General features: G+C 43.0%; 1 protein-coding gene across 1 annotated transcript in view; it reads right to left on the bottom strand.

Moving 5' to 3' along the window:
- CDAN1 (codanin 1) overlaps positions 1-16,974 on the bottom strand; it is a gene marked incomplete at its 3' end in the record, with an annotated part of 37,376 nt that overhangs the window by 1,996 nt on the left and 18,406 nt on the right. The window contains exons 12-26 of the mRNA XM_080345440.1: positions 14,864-14,978; positions 13,912-14,055; positions 13,115-13,281; positions 12,422-12,503; positions 11,628-11,717; positions 10,353-10,407; positions 9,310-9,443; positions 8,493-8,596; positions 5,675-5,824; positions 5,161-5,224; positions 4,592-4,670; positions 3,581-3,738; positions 1,905-2,012; positions 1,456-1,519; positions 18-220 (exon numbers count right to left, since the gene is read on the bottom strand). Of these exons, the coding sequence (XP_080201566.1) occupies positions 18-220; positions 1,456-1,519; positions 1,905-2,012; positions 3,581-3,738; positions 4,592-4,670; positions 5,161-5,224; positions 5,675-5,824; positions 8,493-8,596; positions 9,310-9,443; positions 10,353-10,407; positions 11,628-11,717; positions 12,422-12,503; positions 13,115-13,281; positions 13,912-14,055; positions 14,864-14,978 (1,717 nt within the window). The remainder of the gene's footprint in view (positions 1-17; positions 221-1,455; positions 1,520-1,904; positions 2,013-3,580; positions 3,739-4,591; positions 4,671-5,160; positions 5,225-5,674; positions 5,825-8,492; positions 8,597-9,309; positions 9,444-10,352; positions 10,408-11,627; positions 11,718-12,421; positions 12,504-13,114; positions 13,282-13,911; positions 14,056-14,863; positions 14,979-16,974) is intronic.

Raw genomic sequence — 16,974 nt, 5'->3', positions numbered from 1 at the left:
GATGGGAATAAATTTACCTCTCGCTGCTTAGCTTCTGCAAGATAACCAACGTTCTTCTTGCTGAACATCAGCTGCACAGGAACAGGTGTTCCAAAGTCCTCCTTCCAGACAGAAAGCAGCACTTTTAGAAGGCCATAGGTGGGACTGTTCTTTACACGCAGCCTCTCAAAGCCCTTCTCTGGGGGCTTGATCTCCAGACTCAGAGGAACATGATCTGAAACTGTAAGAAAAGAAAGAAAGGTGAAATTCTACCGCTGCATTATTTTCTCTTATAGTCATAATCTTGGTCCAACAGCACATTTTGCATAACTGGTACCTAAACAACCACTGAAGCAAAAACACTCAGTGAGTGTAAACCAGTGAACCCAAGAGGGCTGGAGTTTAAAAACATGCAAAACTATGAGCTTTAAAACAATATAAACAAGTATTGCATAGGAAGAGATTTATACTACTCAGATAAAGAATACCATTTGGTTGGCATATAGTCCCAAGTCTTAACAGATGACTCACTAAACAAAAGTCAGCCTAGTGTTTAATAAAAGAGGACCTAAGTGTTACTCCAAAGGAGAGTAACACAGTCGAAAAACATTTAAATCTATAAACAGATTAAACAGCTGTTCATAGTTTCGACTATAGGAAGAGTTGCATAACTTCATATATGAGAAAGTAAAACTGAACAGTGTTTAACTGCAGATAAACATACACAGGGAAGAGATCCAGATCTTCCTTGGGACAGGCTAATGGAACGGGGCAGATTTACACTGCTGCCCCCCACAATGAAATTTCACAATATTCACAATATTTTGCTTTCCAAAAGAATGAACCATGTATAAAGTTTCTTAAGAAACTAGAAGGTTGCCCAGGGAGAAAACACCTGCATTCAGATCCCTAGCTCCAGCTGAGAAAAACATCGTATTTTACACAGAGCAAGAAAGAAACAAAACAAACACAAAACCCATACACATGAAACACACACAAAAAAAAGAGAAATAAAACAAACAAACAAAAAAGAAAATCACCACACCAAAACTGAAAACACTCACAGGAGTGAAGACAAAAAAAGGAGACTTAATATAATTTAAGGGAACAGGCCCTTCCTCTTAGAGGAAAAAAAACAAAACAAAACAACAAAACTCAGCCACAACTTTTCAGAGGCAGAAATACTGGAAAATATATCACATATTTAAATGAAGGTATCAATAAATAAAAAACAATGGAGATGTGAATGAGAACAACAGATCTGAAGGATGGTTGGTCACAGTTCAATGCTGTTTTGCAGAAGGTGGAAGGGAATAAGAGCAACTACCAAAACTGAAAGAAAAAACCCTACAGACTCAATGACACTAGAGAATCAAACATCCATGAGGTCTACAAGCTAAAGTCTCTGATCCCAAGGATTTAAGAGAACTGTAATAACAGAGTCCAGTCTTAAATAGCTTATAATCACTGACTTACCCAGCAAAGAGGCCAACTCAACTGTGCACTTTGCCAGCTGCTGTTCTGATGTGGGACACAAGAACTGTAAAATACAAAAGAAGTTGTATCATTGTCCCCATACTGCACACTGAACAAAACAGGGCTTCACAAGGGATAAAAATATCAGAGAGGAGCAGGCAATTTACAGCAAGAAGCACAGAGCTGTAATCAGGTGACCCTTAAAGACTGCAATACAAGAAAAGATCATTTATGAAAAGGGGATCCACAAAGGTTAATTTTAAGGAACAAGTAGATCTACACAGTATAAAAAAAAAAACCAACATAGTGCAACCTTGTCACATATGAGCTCAGACAAAAAACATTTAACTGAACTCAACTGTGAGGCAAGGCAAGCTCACAAGTTTACAGGAATGAAGACAGCTCAAAGTGGTCCAAGGGGTTTTTTGTTGCTTTTTTGCTTCTTCTACCTTTCTGCATCGAAGTGTCTGACTCAATCTTCCCAGCAAGCTCTCCAGCCAGACGCAGTCAATCACTTCGGCCTCATCCCGGGGGCCCACGGCAATACAAAGCACATCCTTGATGGAAAAAAGACAGCAGTAATTCACCTGTTAGTGTTCTGCACTTCCACAAACAGATCTTTGACCCCATGACAGAGCAGTTCATCCTCAGGTCCTCATTGGAAAAAAAAAGAAAAAAGGTAGTAGCCTCCTCATTTCATAAGACAGATTAAAGCTGAATTTTTTCACAACCTTACCTAGGTCTGATTTTCTACCATAGTTCTCACTGATGTTATCAAGTCCAGGTCAATGAGGGCAACCAGTTCATCCTCCTTAAAAGTAACTAGCTCTGAAAGCTCTAGATAAATCTGACAGCACCGCAAGCAAGCTCAGGATAGTAGCGCTACAGAAATCCAGAGTCCTCTGATACTGTCAAGGCAGCTTCAGTGTCAACAGAAAGCTGTGTATGAAGAGTGCTAAATGATTTATGGTATAAAAACTGGTTTAGCCAATCTTACATGTGGTAGCACTTTCCATCACCAACAATTTACCAGCCAGTATCAGAAACCCAAGATAAAAATAAAAAATAAAGTTGTATCTCAAGATATCATTTAAAAATATCTTCAAAAAGCAACAGTTTACAGAAAAAGCCCCTGGTTTCCTCACATACCTTACCTTTGTCTTATTATTTTAGCTCAAGCAAGAAAATGTTAAAGGATGCGTACTCATTCTTGCACAATTGCTGGGAATGCAATGACAGTGAGATCCAGTATTACGGCTCAGACAAGAAGCAGCAAAAATAATAGACAGAATGCATAACAGTAAAAAAGTGAGGCTTTTGGAATTCTTCTTTTCCTCACGGGTTACTCACACAGGTTATATAATGGCATAATTTTTATAAGTGCAGTGACCTTTTAAAAGCCTGGGAAAAAAAGACCAAAATGTAATTTGAACCAGCTTGAACAGAAAATTGCTTGGATCTAAGGCTGAAATGAACTCCATACCACCACTGTCTTTTTAAGATATTCTGGTCCACCCTAATTGTAGCTGAATGAAGGTGCACATGTAGACTGGCAAAAATCTTTCAACACGTTTGTACAGATTCATCTGACAATTCAATATAGAATTCTTCGTGTATAAGAGGGAATAGTCTACCGAGTACTATAGAACTGAAAGGACCAACAGGAAATACTTACTTTAAATGGAGACCAGGAGACCCTCCGTAAAAAGAGCAGGTCTACAAAAAAGTAGCTATTTTAATATACTGGCTCTCCAGCATACAATTGTACACAACGTTCACCACACTATGGTTTCTATGCTACTCGTATCAAAAAGGTCACTGCAATGTTACCAGAAATGCTGTATTTAAGACACTACTCCTGACCAGAGAACTGTGATCTACACACAGACAGCAGGGGGATGAAAAAAACATAAGATCTCCCCATCATGCTTCCTTAACACTCCTCACAGCCAGTTCCTTAGAACCAGAACATCCCTTTAAAAAACAACCAACCAAACACACACACACCACACAAACATAACCAAACCAAAACCCAATAACCAACCAAACCCCAAAATACACAAAAAAAACCAAGATGAAAAATAGAAAGGGTGTTAGGGCAAGTCAGAAGGTGAACACTATGTACCTTAATCTCATTGATGATTTGGGAGGGAAAGGGAGCGCGGTGCTGACAGCCTGGAGGGCAGTCCCTTCTCAACTCCAGGGCATCCTCACCGGGCAGGGGAAGTCCTGGGACTCTGAGCATTCTGTTGAAGGTTGCCTTCACTTCTCTTTTAATGAGGGCTACAAAGAACAGAGAACAAATCCTGTTTACTTCAGCTGAGGCAGACAACTCTTTCCAAACACCACCTGTATTAGCCCCTCACTCTGAGGGCCATGGCGAATGAGGAGAAGACAGGTTACACTCTGAAACCCTTCTCACTCTGAGCATGTTAAGCCATAGCTCTACAAGGCAGCCACTCATTTTTCCTCAAGATATTTCAGCGGGTTTAATGAACACAGTAGCTAAGCCAGGAAGCAATGCCAATGTAGAAAGCTGAATCAGCATGATCATACCAGTTCAACCACTGTGCCCAAGAAAGCCATATGTTTTCTACCAAAATAAATTTTGACCGGCATCCAAAACACTGAACTCCTGCTGCTGCAAATGGTGCTGGATATTCCTCCCCAGATTCTTGGCACAACCTCCTGAAACATTAGGTTTCCAGGGATCCTGAAGTGTTGCCAAAGCACTATTAGAGTATTTCAGAAGCACTCTGTACAGAAGGACTATTAGATGGCTTGAGAGAACAGCTGTCTGTATTGTATATTTGAAGTGTTAAGACAACTTCAGCCTAGATGACATACTCAGAAGCAGCTTTCCACAGCACTCATGCTCACCATCCTATAAGCCTCCATAACTAAAAATCACTTACATGGGCCAAGCCTGAAAAATCCCTGAAGAAGGTTCTTGGAGCTAGAAATCATTCCTCTTATACCTAAACAAGGTGGGACAGAGCAACTGCACGTTTACCACTAAAAGAAAAATGAGTAGGACCAAGTACTTTATAACACTGGAATAAATTCTACTCCTTGATCTCAGAAAAAGAGTACAAGACACACATTAGAAGCCCTAGTTCAAGGTAAGGAGACTCACCTGCAATGTTGGCAGAAAGCCAGCCACAGGCTTTCTCAGTAGCCAGTTCCACCGCAATGTCTTCTGCGCTACTTAAAACCTTCACAGGGAGGATAAACAAGTGACAGGGGATTTACTAACATTCACAGCACTGCAGTCAGTGAGATGTCAGAAGGAAGTCTAGAGGAAAGAAGCTTTATTTTGGCATCCAACATTTAAACAGAGCACCACCACCTCTGGGGGAACTGCTACTCTGAGCAATAGGACTGACCCATTTTGATTTCCCAAATCTCATAAACCCCATATAAACATCATAAACGCTTGGGGAAGTTGATACTAAAAGCATTATCTTTGCAAGATGAATGCAATTTCTATACCATTCTAGTCTCAACAGTTAGGTACAGGCTAGAATATAACTTTAACCAGAATATCCATGGCAGTCTGGCAGAGGTGACTCTCCTTTGCTGTTATTCCTCACAAGAGGGCATCAACAGATTCCATTTTCCTAAGCCATTAAGGGATAAGTGAAGCAGCAATGGAAAAGTGATAACAGTCCAAACTTAAAGTCAAGTTTTAGTGAAAATACGTACTGCTGCAGATGTCTCTTCTGGCAATAACACCCTTACTGCCTCAGGACCTTTCTTTTTGCAAAATCTGCAAGAAAAGAAAGAAAACACGCCACAGGATTAGTCAAATTTCTTGGTCAACAATCGGACATTCATTACTGTAGCAACTTCCACATGCTCTTACAGTCAAAACCGGTTGGAAGACTGCAATGAATTAAGTCAGACCAAAAGAACCAGATAGGAAAGCACAATTACAAGCCACCAAGCTACAATACTCAGTTTTCCAAAGAGGGGAAATACAATGGCTGAAGTGCATGTCCACTTGGAGCTGGATGCAGAAGGACAGACAGCACCTTTGTTCCTTCCTACAAACATGGCATTAACTGTCTGGAGGCGTGGCAGTCATCCTAAGAAGAGCAGAGGTCAGGGTTTATAATCACCAGAACCTGAGCATGACAGGCCTAGCCAAATTAGGCTTATAGATTCTGCAGTAAGATGACAAGGGAAGGCACAAGTTTAAATAACTTTTCCTCCTTACTCTCTGCCTTTGATGAGTGCCTGGGCCCCTTCCTCATACAGGTGAGCGCACACCTCTTCAAGCAGCTTGTCATGATTAGCATCCTTCTCCTTCACTTTATCCTGCAACATGACTTCAGCCCTTTGAACCAACTCTGCTACCAGTGTTGCCCTGGTACAAGAACAAAAACAAGAACAATCATACAGACTGAAATCAACACAAGAAATGGTGCACACTAATTGTAACCTCCTGTTCTCCCAGTTAGAAGGATACTCATCTCAAATGCAATAAACGACTCTGCTAAAAAAGAATTAATCACACTGCATTTAGTACTGTACCATCTCCTTGTTGTTTTTGTGAGGAAGGAAACAGCAAAATAGCATTAAGACTCAAAAGTCAAAAGCCTTTAGGTTTTAATAGAAACATATATGGCTGCAGGCATCTTTTCTGGCAGCAATATCCTTAGACTTCCAACAGATAGTGGTCTCATGTTCAAAAGTGTCAAGAGTAGCCCACTACGACCAGCACTCCTTGTGGGCTGATACCATTTAATGTCTTCAACAAGTTTGACAATGGGACAGTGCAAACCCTCAGCAGGCTCATGAGTGACATGCTGGAAGGCAGGGCTGCCACTCAGGACTATGACAAGGTAGAGAAATGGGCTGACAACAGGGTGGTGACTGTGAGTTAGCAGTGTCCAAAGAAGGCTAACCTTATACTGGGCTGACATTAGCAACAGGGCAGGCAGCAAGTCAAGTGCAGTTACTGCTTCCCTCACCACTGTGAGGCTGCACCTGGAGTGCTGTGTCCAGCTTCGGGACCCTAGCACAAGAAAGCCACTGACAATTCGAGAGACTGCAGGAGAAAAATATAAAATCAAGATAGCTGAGATGCTGGAGCACATGCCATACTGGGAGACTGGGGGAGCTGGTTTCACTTAGCCTAGAGAAGAGGAGAAGGTGAAGGGAGAGGGAAGGGTTATAGAAAAGAGAGAACAAGACCCTTCCAGGAAGTGGGCAGGTAACAGTTGACAGGCAACATGCCCGAGCTGGAACAAGGGAAATTCTGATAGTATGTAAGGAAACAATTTTCACAAAGCTTGGAAAAATGAAGCATTGGAATATGATACTAAGAGGCTGCTGAATCCTCATGCTTAGGGACTTTCACAACTCAACTGGAAATGGTGTCAAGCAACCTGATCTTACTTGACAGCTTGCCCCACTTGGAGCAGGAGTTTGGATCAGATGACCTCCAGAGGTCACTTCTGACCTCTGAGATTTTCCTATCTATAGCAAGAACATTCTGAAAGGGATATAAACTCTTAAAATGCTGCACTATGTTCACATTCCAAGTGTCCCACAGTCATACAACCCTCCTCTCTGCATCCCTTCATAAATTCCCCTCTAAGATGGCAATCAGATATTCAGATGTCCATAGAACAGATAGGGTTGGAAGGGATCTCCAAAAGTCATCTAGTCCAACCCCACTCCAATGAGCAGGAACATCTTCAACTACATCAGGTTGCTCCAAGTCCCATCCAGCCTGGCCTGGAATGTCTGCAGGGATGGGGCAAACTGAAAGCAGCTAGTTCTTCACATGAATGATTACTGTTGGTGGTAGCGCACCCATAATGCTTTCAAACAGATCCTGACAATTCTGAGGAAAGGATTTGGATTTCAAGTTTGAAAATGAAATTTTATGTGTACAGTACTTTTAATCCTGCTGAAACTAGAATTTGTATTAAAACAAGACTGGCATGGTTTCATCAGTTTTTTTGGTATATGTGGTTTATCCATCATAGAATAGCTTGGGTAGGAAGGGACCTTCAAAACTCATCTAGTCCAACCTCCCTGAAATGGGCAGGAACATCTTCAACTAGATCAGGTTGCTCAGAGCCCTGTCCAGCCTGGCCTGGATATCTCCAGGGATGAGGAATCTACCACCTCTCTGGGCAACCTGTTGTAATGTTTCACCACTCTCACTGTAAAATATTTCTTCCTCATATCCAGCCTGAACCTCCCCTCCTTTAGTTTAAAACCATTACCCCTTGTCCTATTGCTACAGCCCCTGCTAAAAATTCTGTCCCTATCTTTCTTACAGGCCCCTTTTAGGTACTGAAAGGTGACAATAAGGTCTCCCTGGAACCTTCTCTTCCACAGGCTGAACAGCCCCAACTCTCTCAGTCTGTCCTCACAGCAGAGCTGTTCCACTTCTCTGATCATTTCTGTGGCCTCCTCTGGCCCCTCTCCAACAGGTCCATGTCTTTCCTGTGCTGAGGGCTTCAGAGCTGGACACAGGACTCCAGGTGGGGTCTCACTAGAGCAGAGCAGATGGGCAGAACCACCTCCCTCCACCTGCTGGCCATGCTCTTTTTGATGCAGCCCAAGATACGACTGGCCTTCTGGGCTGCAAGTGCACATTGCTGGCTCATGTCCAGTCTTTCATCCACCAGTACCCCCAGGTCCTTCTCCTCAGGGCTGCTCTCAATCTCTTCATCCCCCAGCCTGTATTGATACTGGAGGTTGCCCCAACCCAGGTGCAGCCCCTTGTACTTGGTCTTCTTGAACCTCACGAGGTTCACATGGGCCAATTTGAGCTTGTCCAGGTCCCTCTGGATGGCATCCTGTCCCTCAGTCATGTCAACTCCACCACTCAGCTTGGTGTCATCCATATGTTTCTGAACCCCACTGTCATAGCCTTATATAGCCTTCGTGTTCTGCTATACAGCGTGCTCTGAGGGAAGCTTTCCTTCTCCCATATACACAATTACAAAGGATCAACTCTACTTCAATAGTGTAAAGTTACTTCTTAAGGCACAGAACAGATCACCAGCACTTACTTGATGTGCTTAACACAGTTGGATCCCACCCTCTCTGCCACAAATTCAACTGTTCTCCGCAGGGAGGGAGGCTGGTTGTGGAAGAAGGCCTGTTCCAACTCTACCTGTTCAACAGAAAAGTGCTACAGTTCATTAGAGTACTCCACCCAGATCCTCCTCAACACAGGAATGGACAAAACTACCATCTGGAATTGCAGTAAAAGGCACTAAATTTGCCTACACTGGAATTTCTGCTATTGGACCATTCAGCACCCTTGTAAAATACTTGTTCCCTATTTCATTCTAACCATTTAACTCAAAGCTCATTATCAGGGTTTATGAAGCTACATAAGCAAATGCCCATTAAAAGGAAGAATGGTAAAGTTCTGACAGCACCTACTAGTAGTTAGTCACCCCATAGGGTTTGATTTTGGAAAGAAAGGATCTTCTCTTAATTACAGGCTGGTAATTCTGTAGGCTCCGACAGAGTTTCTTCTTTTGGTGGAAAACATTGCTACAACCTAACCAAAACGGAGTATGAGAAAAATACCAACATTTTATGTTAAAGAAGTGACAGAGAGAGAAATAGGCTCGTTGTTGCAACTACAGGAATGCTTACTGAGGTTATCTTAATTTCACCACTCCCATGGTATCCCAGCCACATAACTATAGCAGAAGAGTGAAGAGTAAGGATACCCGACTGTTAAACACCATGTCCCCTGCCACTTAGGCCTGTGCTTTGCTTTCCCAGGCATTGGGCTGCCACTGTGTACCCTACCACCACACAAGCGATTTCTCCTGCCCTGCTTTCCCCTTTGTGACTCCCTGATTTTATTACCTGCAGTTTCCGCTGTATGACAGAAGCCTTGGGTACCAAGGACTCTGCAGCTGTGGGAGTGATTTTCCTTATAAATCCACCATTTTTTGCTCCACTACCAGCCACAAAAGAGGCAAGTAGTTTCCGCAGCTCACCTGTACAGAAACACGTGCAAAAGCAGTCATTGTTCCCATGAGCAAGGGAACAAACCAAAACTCGAGGGAAAGATTTAGACATTGTCAGTCCTGTTTCCAGAGTAGATTCTTTCAGCTTCTGAAACTTCTCAAAGCTGAAGTTTCAGAAAAGCAGAGGGGCATCCCGCTCACTTAACTGGCAAGGATCCAAAGATAAAAGAGCAGGCTTCCAAAAAGCTCCCTGGCACATAGGACTTCTTCAGAAGGCTCAGGGAGCAGTAATTTCTAAGCATCCATTTTTAGCATGGCAAGCAGGAACTGTGAAGTCTACAAGGCCAACAAGCCAAGCAAAGTTACACAAAATTCCAATAGTCAGGAGAAAACACCAGGGGAAAACCTTGAAGACATGTTCAACCCCTAGAAGCTTTCATGATGCAGGTTTAACATGTTTTTCCTAGCAGCTAAGTACCAAGAAGGGGAGTACCATCCCACCATCTGGGACTCTATTGTCTACAGAGAGAGACTTCACCAATGGCAGACAGATCCCAGGAAGATCTCTCAGACAACTGCCTGATAATGCATCAGGGCACAAAAAGGTCCTTCCCCTCTGCCTGGCAGCAGAAATATGCTCAAAGGATTTCCCCTGTCCCTCTGTATTTAAGCTCTGTAGGTCCACTATCCTGACCGTGTAGCCTCTGTCCCCTAGCTTCACCAGATAATATTCACAGCTGCCTGAGCTTCTGCAATATAGGCTTTTATCAAGGATGACTCATACACAACTGAAACCTCAAGTAGTGAGGAGGTGTAAGAAAGATGATTTGAGGACTCACAGTACCAAAGGACAAACATAAATAAAATTTTAAAATTTAAATAAAAACAAATATATACTAATATATTTATTTATATAGTAAATATAAATAAAATACTCACCAAGATAGGGACAGCAGGTATAAAGTAACTGCTGATCCACCAGGGGCACAGAGTCCTGGTGAGAAAAGGAAGCAAATGCTGAAAGGACACAGCAGGAAATAAACAGTTTTCAGCAAGTCAGAAATGCCATATGTGTTGTCACGGGCAGGTTTCAGAACTGCCTTTCCATGAAAGCAATAAAAATAACTGGATTCCAAACCCACAGTAAAAGTATGAACTTTGCAGCCTAAGTGCTCAGTCCAGCCCTGTAACACAATGAGCTGCTCTACATTTAGTTAGCATAGCTCAACCTTTCTTTCTGATCATTGTCAAAGCCCAGCTTAAATACGGTGGTTACAGAAGGGAACCAGGACTGTTGCCACAGCTGCTGCTCATAAAAGAGAAACCTATCTATGGAGGAGAACAAACGAGGCACATCTGTCAGCAATACACCTCCACAGGTGTCTTCACCCAGACTCACTGGAACACTGGGGAGTAATGCTACCCCAGTATTAGCACAGCCAGAGGCATGGGAGGAAAAGCAACTTCAGATCCCATCCACGCAGGCAGTGCGTACTGCACTCATTTTGGGAAAGAAAAAGCAAAAAGAAAACCAAGGCCACAAACAGCTGATCTCTGCATTTTGTCTCTGTGATTGAAGAGACAGTGCAAAGCAGAACTTTCTAATCAGAACAAGATACATATATCTCTTTGCAAACATATTATTTATTTTTTTCAAGGAATACTGTGTATTGTCTTGCATGTCTGGGAGTTATGTGAAACATCACACATGCAATTAATTTAGCTCTTTTTCTGCTTGCTCATACTGCTTTCTATTCAGCTACCCTTTACCATGCAACTGGAAAACAGGTGACTCCAAAGACAGCAATCTCGCTCTTAGAGTCCCATCTTACTATCTCTGTTGAGTTCACCATCGCTAGTATTTATTTCTGGGAAGAGCTACCGTTCTACCAGCCCACCGTGTACTGCAGTGATCAGAAAGCAGGAAAACAGTATCTCATCCTTCAGCATAACCTGGCACCTATTCGGTACACCACTGCAGCAGGTGAGACAGCTCCTGCCTGACAAAAGCCCCAGAGCTGTAACACACACAAATCTGACAATCCAGGACGCAATGCAGTTGAGGCACTTGGATGAACTGGGGCATTGTGTCCATTTGCCTACATGCGCTCAGTGCAGCTGCACTGAAGCCAAGTTCCTGATAAAAGCTCCCAAGGCTGGGGTAAGTCCGCCCTCATCCACAGATTCAGAGGCCATGCTACTACATTAACTCACCAAAGCCTGAGCAGGTGTCACAGTATCCATCATCAATCCCTCCTGCCTCACATCAGTGGTAAAAAACAGCTCCTCAGGGACTGACGGAACCTGAAACAGAAACCCCAGCAGTTACAACCCAAATAGTAGTCAGTACCTCACAGCATTTCTAATAAAGAAAACAGTAAAATCTCACCAACCTGACACTCACAAAAAAACAAAACAAAAAAAAAAACCAAACAAACCAACACAACAGCACTAAGGATTCTCTCTGCCCTAAGATTTAATTTGATCACAATAACAGGAAGCACCTTCCTTACCCTTCCCATGCAGTATCTTTCAGCTTTCCAACAAGTTCCTGCTAAGCGGTTACCCCGCTTCCAACTGGAAGCACAAAAGGATTTTGACAGTTCATCACAGACACCATCCCTTTATCAGAGAAAAAATTCCCCCCAAATTCAAGGCTGCCAGCTAGCTCTCCATCTTTGTGACAAGAGCTTCCAGTTCTAACAGGAACCAGCTGTCAATTTGCTTACAAGGATGCAGATTTATAAGCAGAATCTGTTTCAGCAGCAATTAAAACTCCTCTTGGAAAACCAATGTTGCTTCACACACTTCACTAAAGGAAAATAATTCTCATTAGAACACAGAGAATTCTTTAAACCCCACACTAGTTTAAAAAAAAAAAACCTCCACCACCAAAACAACAAACTACTGTTCTGCAGTGTTTTAATTCATTTCAATACTATTTTCTATTGAGTTTCATGCCTCACTTTTTCTTCAGGAAACAGTTGTGTGCACACAGGACACTCTACCTGAAAAAGCCAACCAAGAACTGCAAGGATCAGCAGCTTGTTCAGGAAACTCATCTCCTTATCTTCAGAAAGGACCATTAACCTGCCATGCACCAAAAACAGCAACAGAGAGAGTTAGATTTCAGTAGCTCAGTTTTCATTAAGGTAAAAAAAAAAAATCTCAAATCACTCACTTTGTAATTATACTACTTGTCACCACATACGCGTTCCTTACTTATCTGCCTAATGACAAATAGAGCAAGCTCTATTTTTTTGTTTGTGTGCATCTGAATAACATGCTGTTTTAAGTTCACACTGCAAAAGCTAGTGTTAAGTAACTCTCTAGAACATGCTCCAAATTTCCTCATGTATATAGGAAAGAAAACTAGAGCATTATTTAGGCATGGGAGACCTTGTGGGTTTAAGGTCTAAAATTCACAGCTGCAGATGTAGGATGAGAGAGGATTTAAAGAATTTTCTCTACTTCAGGAAAAAACACACATTAAAATATTAATCTCTGGGTTTCGAAAGTGCTCCCTTTGCAACTTTATGTAAGATAAGAAGTGCTCATGATTTGCACACACACACACAAAGGTACTTTTATAAGAATCTCCAACTAGGGCCAACATGCATTCTCAAACACCAGGCACCTCAACTAAGCACACAAAACTTCACAGAAAAGTTCTCAACAAATATCCTTTCTCAAGCTTTTACCTGTATACTTGCAGCAAGAGACAGAATACTTTCTTGTAGTAATCAAGGAAAGGAGCAATATGATCCATAAGGGAAAGGTACTCCACAATCCAAGGAATAGTGAGGATAGAACGTTGATCCCGAATAGATTGTCTCAGAAGCTTCAATACATCCAGTACAGGCAGGGTCTTAATGGACAACAGAAATTAAAAGCAGCAGCTTGATATGACCTTTTAATATTTAAAGAAAAACTTTATCTATATCTTGACTTTTCTTTCTAGGAATTCATCTTCTGTACAAGTAAGAGGTGACTTTCTGGCTAATTAAACCATTTAATTGCCCATGAGCAGAGGTAAAAGCCACACTATGACAGCAAACACAGCTCCCACTGGGACTCTGAAAAGTGAGGCTATAAGCCCGACTACATACAAGTGGATTTAAGGTCTAAGCCCTTCCTCCTCACATTCAGTACGACACACCGCTAGGAGATGGGTGCGAAAGTAACAGAAACATTCCTGGTAGCTTGATTTTACACTACAAATACAAGTGATCTTAGCTAGGTCACAGTTCTGGTATGACAGCCCCAGACTAGCAGAAACAACAGAAGACTGAGAACCTCAGCATCAGTGCATTGCTCCCTCTTTTCTAGCTTACACAAACTCCTCTTTCCTTTGTTCCCAACCCCAGAATACGCAGTAGGGGCAAAGAACAGTGCAACATCATGCTAGGAAACACCAGCTCACTTTGAAACAGTGTAACTATTCATAACCCTGTCAAGCAAAAGGCCAAGTTAGATTTCTTAGAGTGTAATTTCTTACTTGGTTTCTTAACGCTACTGCAGAGTCTTGCAAGTCTCTAGTTGGTTGCTCCACAGTGCGATATGGCAAGAAAACAAGAAACCCCAGGAACTTGGCAAGGAGTCGTAGGCTTAAGAGGACCACAGTGAAACGCTTCTTTTCATCCTGAAATGAAGAAAAGCAAGATAGATCAATGCTAGCCTAAACTGGCAAAGCAACTACTTACACTAAACTTCACTCCCTTCATGTAAAAGGACTGCATAGGTTCACCACTGCTCTTAATAGAGCTAATTTTCCAAAATACATACTTATCAAGCATTTTAAATTGCTTCTGCCTCCACTGCTTCACTTACAGCAAGAAGAATTTAATTCAAGAGCTTTCTAAAATAAGCAGCTGCTCAATAACATGTTCATATTAACTTTGGAGTGAATGAGAGGACAGAGAGTTGATCTCCTTTATACCATTACTGCTCTGCAAGTCTTCATAAACCTCTGCCCGCTACTTTGCTAACAGCCTATAAACTGCAACACCTCTGATAGGTATGGATGAATGAAGAAACATCTGAACAGATACCAACAGGCATGACTACAAATTCATTCTAACTAAAATCTTTCTACATGGAAAAGCAACAAGGAGCTATTGCACCTAAGTGCAACAATTGGACTCAGTTACTTAATTGATCTCATGCAGGGTACTAACAACCTAAAAAGAGGCTTTGACTTTTCAAACTATTGCACATCATCTCTTATGACACAGTTCTATGCAGCACCCCTGAGGCATGGAAGTAAATGGCAAGGGGCTCACACACCCATAACCAAGTTGCTGAGTTATGACAAAACCAAATGAAGAAGCTCTTGTCCTGCAAATAGCGGCAGAAGCTCCAGGCAACTCACAATCAAGCCAATAATTCTTTGGGTATTGGAATAGCTCTGGGAAACTCCTGACAGACGTGCTTGCAAAAGACAAGCTCACCTGTTCATCCATGTCTGCTTCCCCATCATTGTGCTCATGCTCCACCAGAGTAAGGCCATTCAGTTCCAGTATCTTCAGGCACAGACTATCCATCAGGTGCTGATTGAACTGGTAACTTCAGCAAAAGATGATGGTGAGTCAGACTGGGCTGGAAACAGCAGTAAAACCTCAACTAACGCACTGCAAAATTTCAAGCTTTTGAGTTGTATCAAGCATCAGCAGACATCCAGTGTTAACAGACTGACAGACAAGAGAACAAGGGACAGGACCAGTATTGTCAGAGGGTGTAGGGAGGCAACTAGGAAAGCTAAGGCCTCCTTAGAATTAAACTTGGCGAGAGGGATCAAGGACAAAAGGAAGAGCTTTTTCAAATATGTGGCAGATAAAACTAACACCAGAGGCAATGCATGCCCACTGATGAATGAGGTGGGTGCCCTGGTGACAGAAGATAAAGAGAAGGCAGAGTTACTGAACGCCACCTTTGTCTTTGTCTACTCTGCTGGAGGCTGTCCTGGGGAGCCCTGTACTGCTGAGACCCCAGAGGAAGGCAGGACAATGGAGGAGTTTGCCTCAGTTGATGAGGATTGGGTTAGGGAGCAATTAGGCAATCTGGACATCCATAAATCCATGGGTTCGAATGGGATGCACCCGTGGGTGCTGAGGAAGCTGGCTGAGGTCATTGCTGGACCACTCTCCATCATCTTTGCCACGTCTTGGGGAATGGGAGAGGTGCCTGAGGATTGGAGGAAAGCAAATGTCACTCCAGTCTTCAAAAAGGGCAAGAAGGAGGACCCAAACAACTATAGACCAGTCTGCCTCACCTCCATCCCTGGAAAGGTGATGCAACAACTTATCCTTGGTGCCATCTCAAGGCATACCAAGGATAAGAGGGTCATTACGGGCAGTCAGCATGGCTTCACCAAGAGGAAGTCATGCTTGACCAACCTCATTGACTTTTATGAGGAAATAACAAGATGGATGGATGATGGCAGAGCAGTGGATGTGGTCTACCTTGATTTCAGTAAGGCATTTGACAGTATCCTTATAGCTAAACTGAGGGAGTGCGGTCTGGACGACCAAGTAGTGAGGTGGACTGAGAACTGGCTAAAGGAAAGAAGCCAGAGAGTCGTGGTCAATGGGGCAGGGTCTAGTTGGAGGCCTGTATCTACTGCAGTGCCTCAGGGGTCAGTACTGGGGCCTATATTATTCAATATATTCATCAACGATGTGGATGAGGGAATAGAGTGTACTATCAGCAAGTTTGCTGATGACACCAAGCTGGGAGGAGTGGCTGACATGCCAGAAGGCTGTGCTGCCATCCAGCGGGACCTGGACAGGCTGGAGAGTTGGGCGGGGACAAATTTAATGAAATATAACACGGGCAAGTGTAGAGTCTTGCATCTGGGCAGGAACAACCCCAGGTTCCAGTATAAGTTGGGGAATGACCTGTTAGAGAGCAGTGTAGGAGAAAGCAGGATGACCATGAGCCAGCACTGGGCCCTTGTGGCTCTACTCTGCCCTGGTGAGACCACATCTGGAATATTGTGTCCAGTTCTGGGCCCCTCAGTTCCAGAAGGACAGGGAACTGCTGGAGAGGGTCCAGTGCAGGGCAACAAAGATGATCAAGGGAGTGGAGCATCTCCCTTATGAGGAAAGGCTGAGGGAGCTGGGTCTCTTTAGCTTGGAGGAAACTGAGGGGTGACCTTATTAATGTTTACAAATACGTAAAGGGTGAGTGTCAGGAGGATGGAGCCAGGCTCTTCTTGGTGACAACCAACGACAGGACAAGGGGTAATGGGTTCAAACTGGAACACAAGAGGTTCCACTTAAATTTGAGAAGAAACTTCTTCTCAGTAAGGGTAACAGAACACTGGAACAGGCTGCCCAAAGGGTTTGTAGAGTCTCCTGCTCTGGAAACATTCAAAACCCGCCTGGATGCCTTCCTGTGTAACCTCATCTAGGTGTTCCTGCTCTGGCAGGGGCATTGGACTAGATGATCTTTTGGGGTCCCTTCCAATCCCTAACATTCTGTGATTCTGTGGCTGACCCTCTTCTTTTCCCCTCATATTTTGTACTTTTTCAACAGATGCTATTTAGCAAGTCCCAATGTA

The sequence above is a fragment of the Nesoenas mayeri genome, assembly GCF_963082525.1.
Source record: "Nesoenas mayeri genome assembly, chromosome: 5".
NCBI classification, from domain to species: domain Eukaryota; kingdom Metazoa; phylum Chordata; class Aves; order Columbiformes; family Columbidae; genus Nesoenas; species Nesoenas mayeri.
This window is presented reverse-complemented; position numbering and strand designations above follow the sequence as displayed.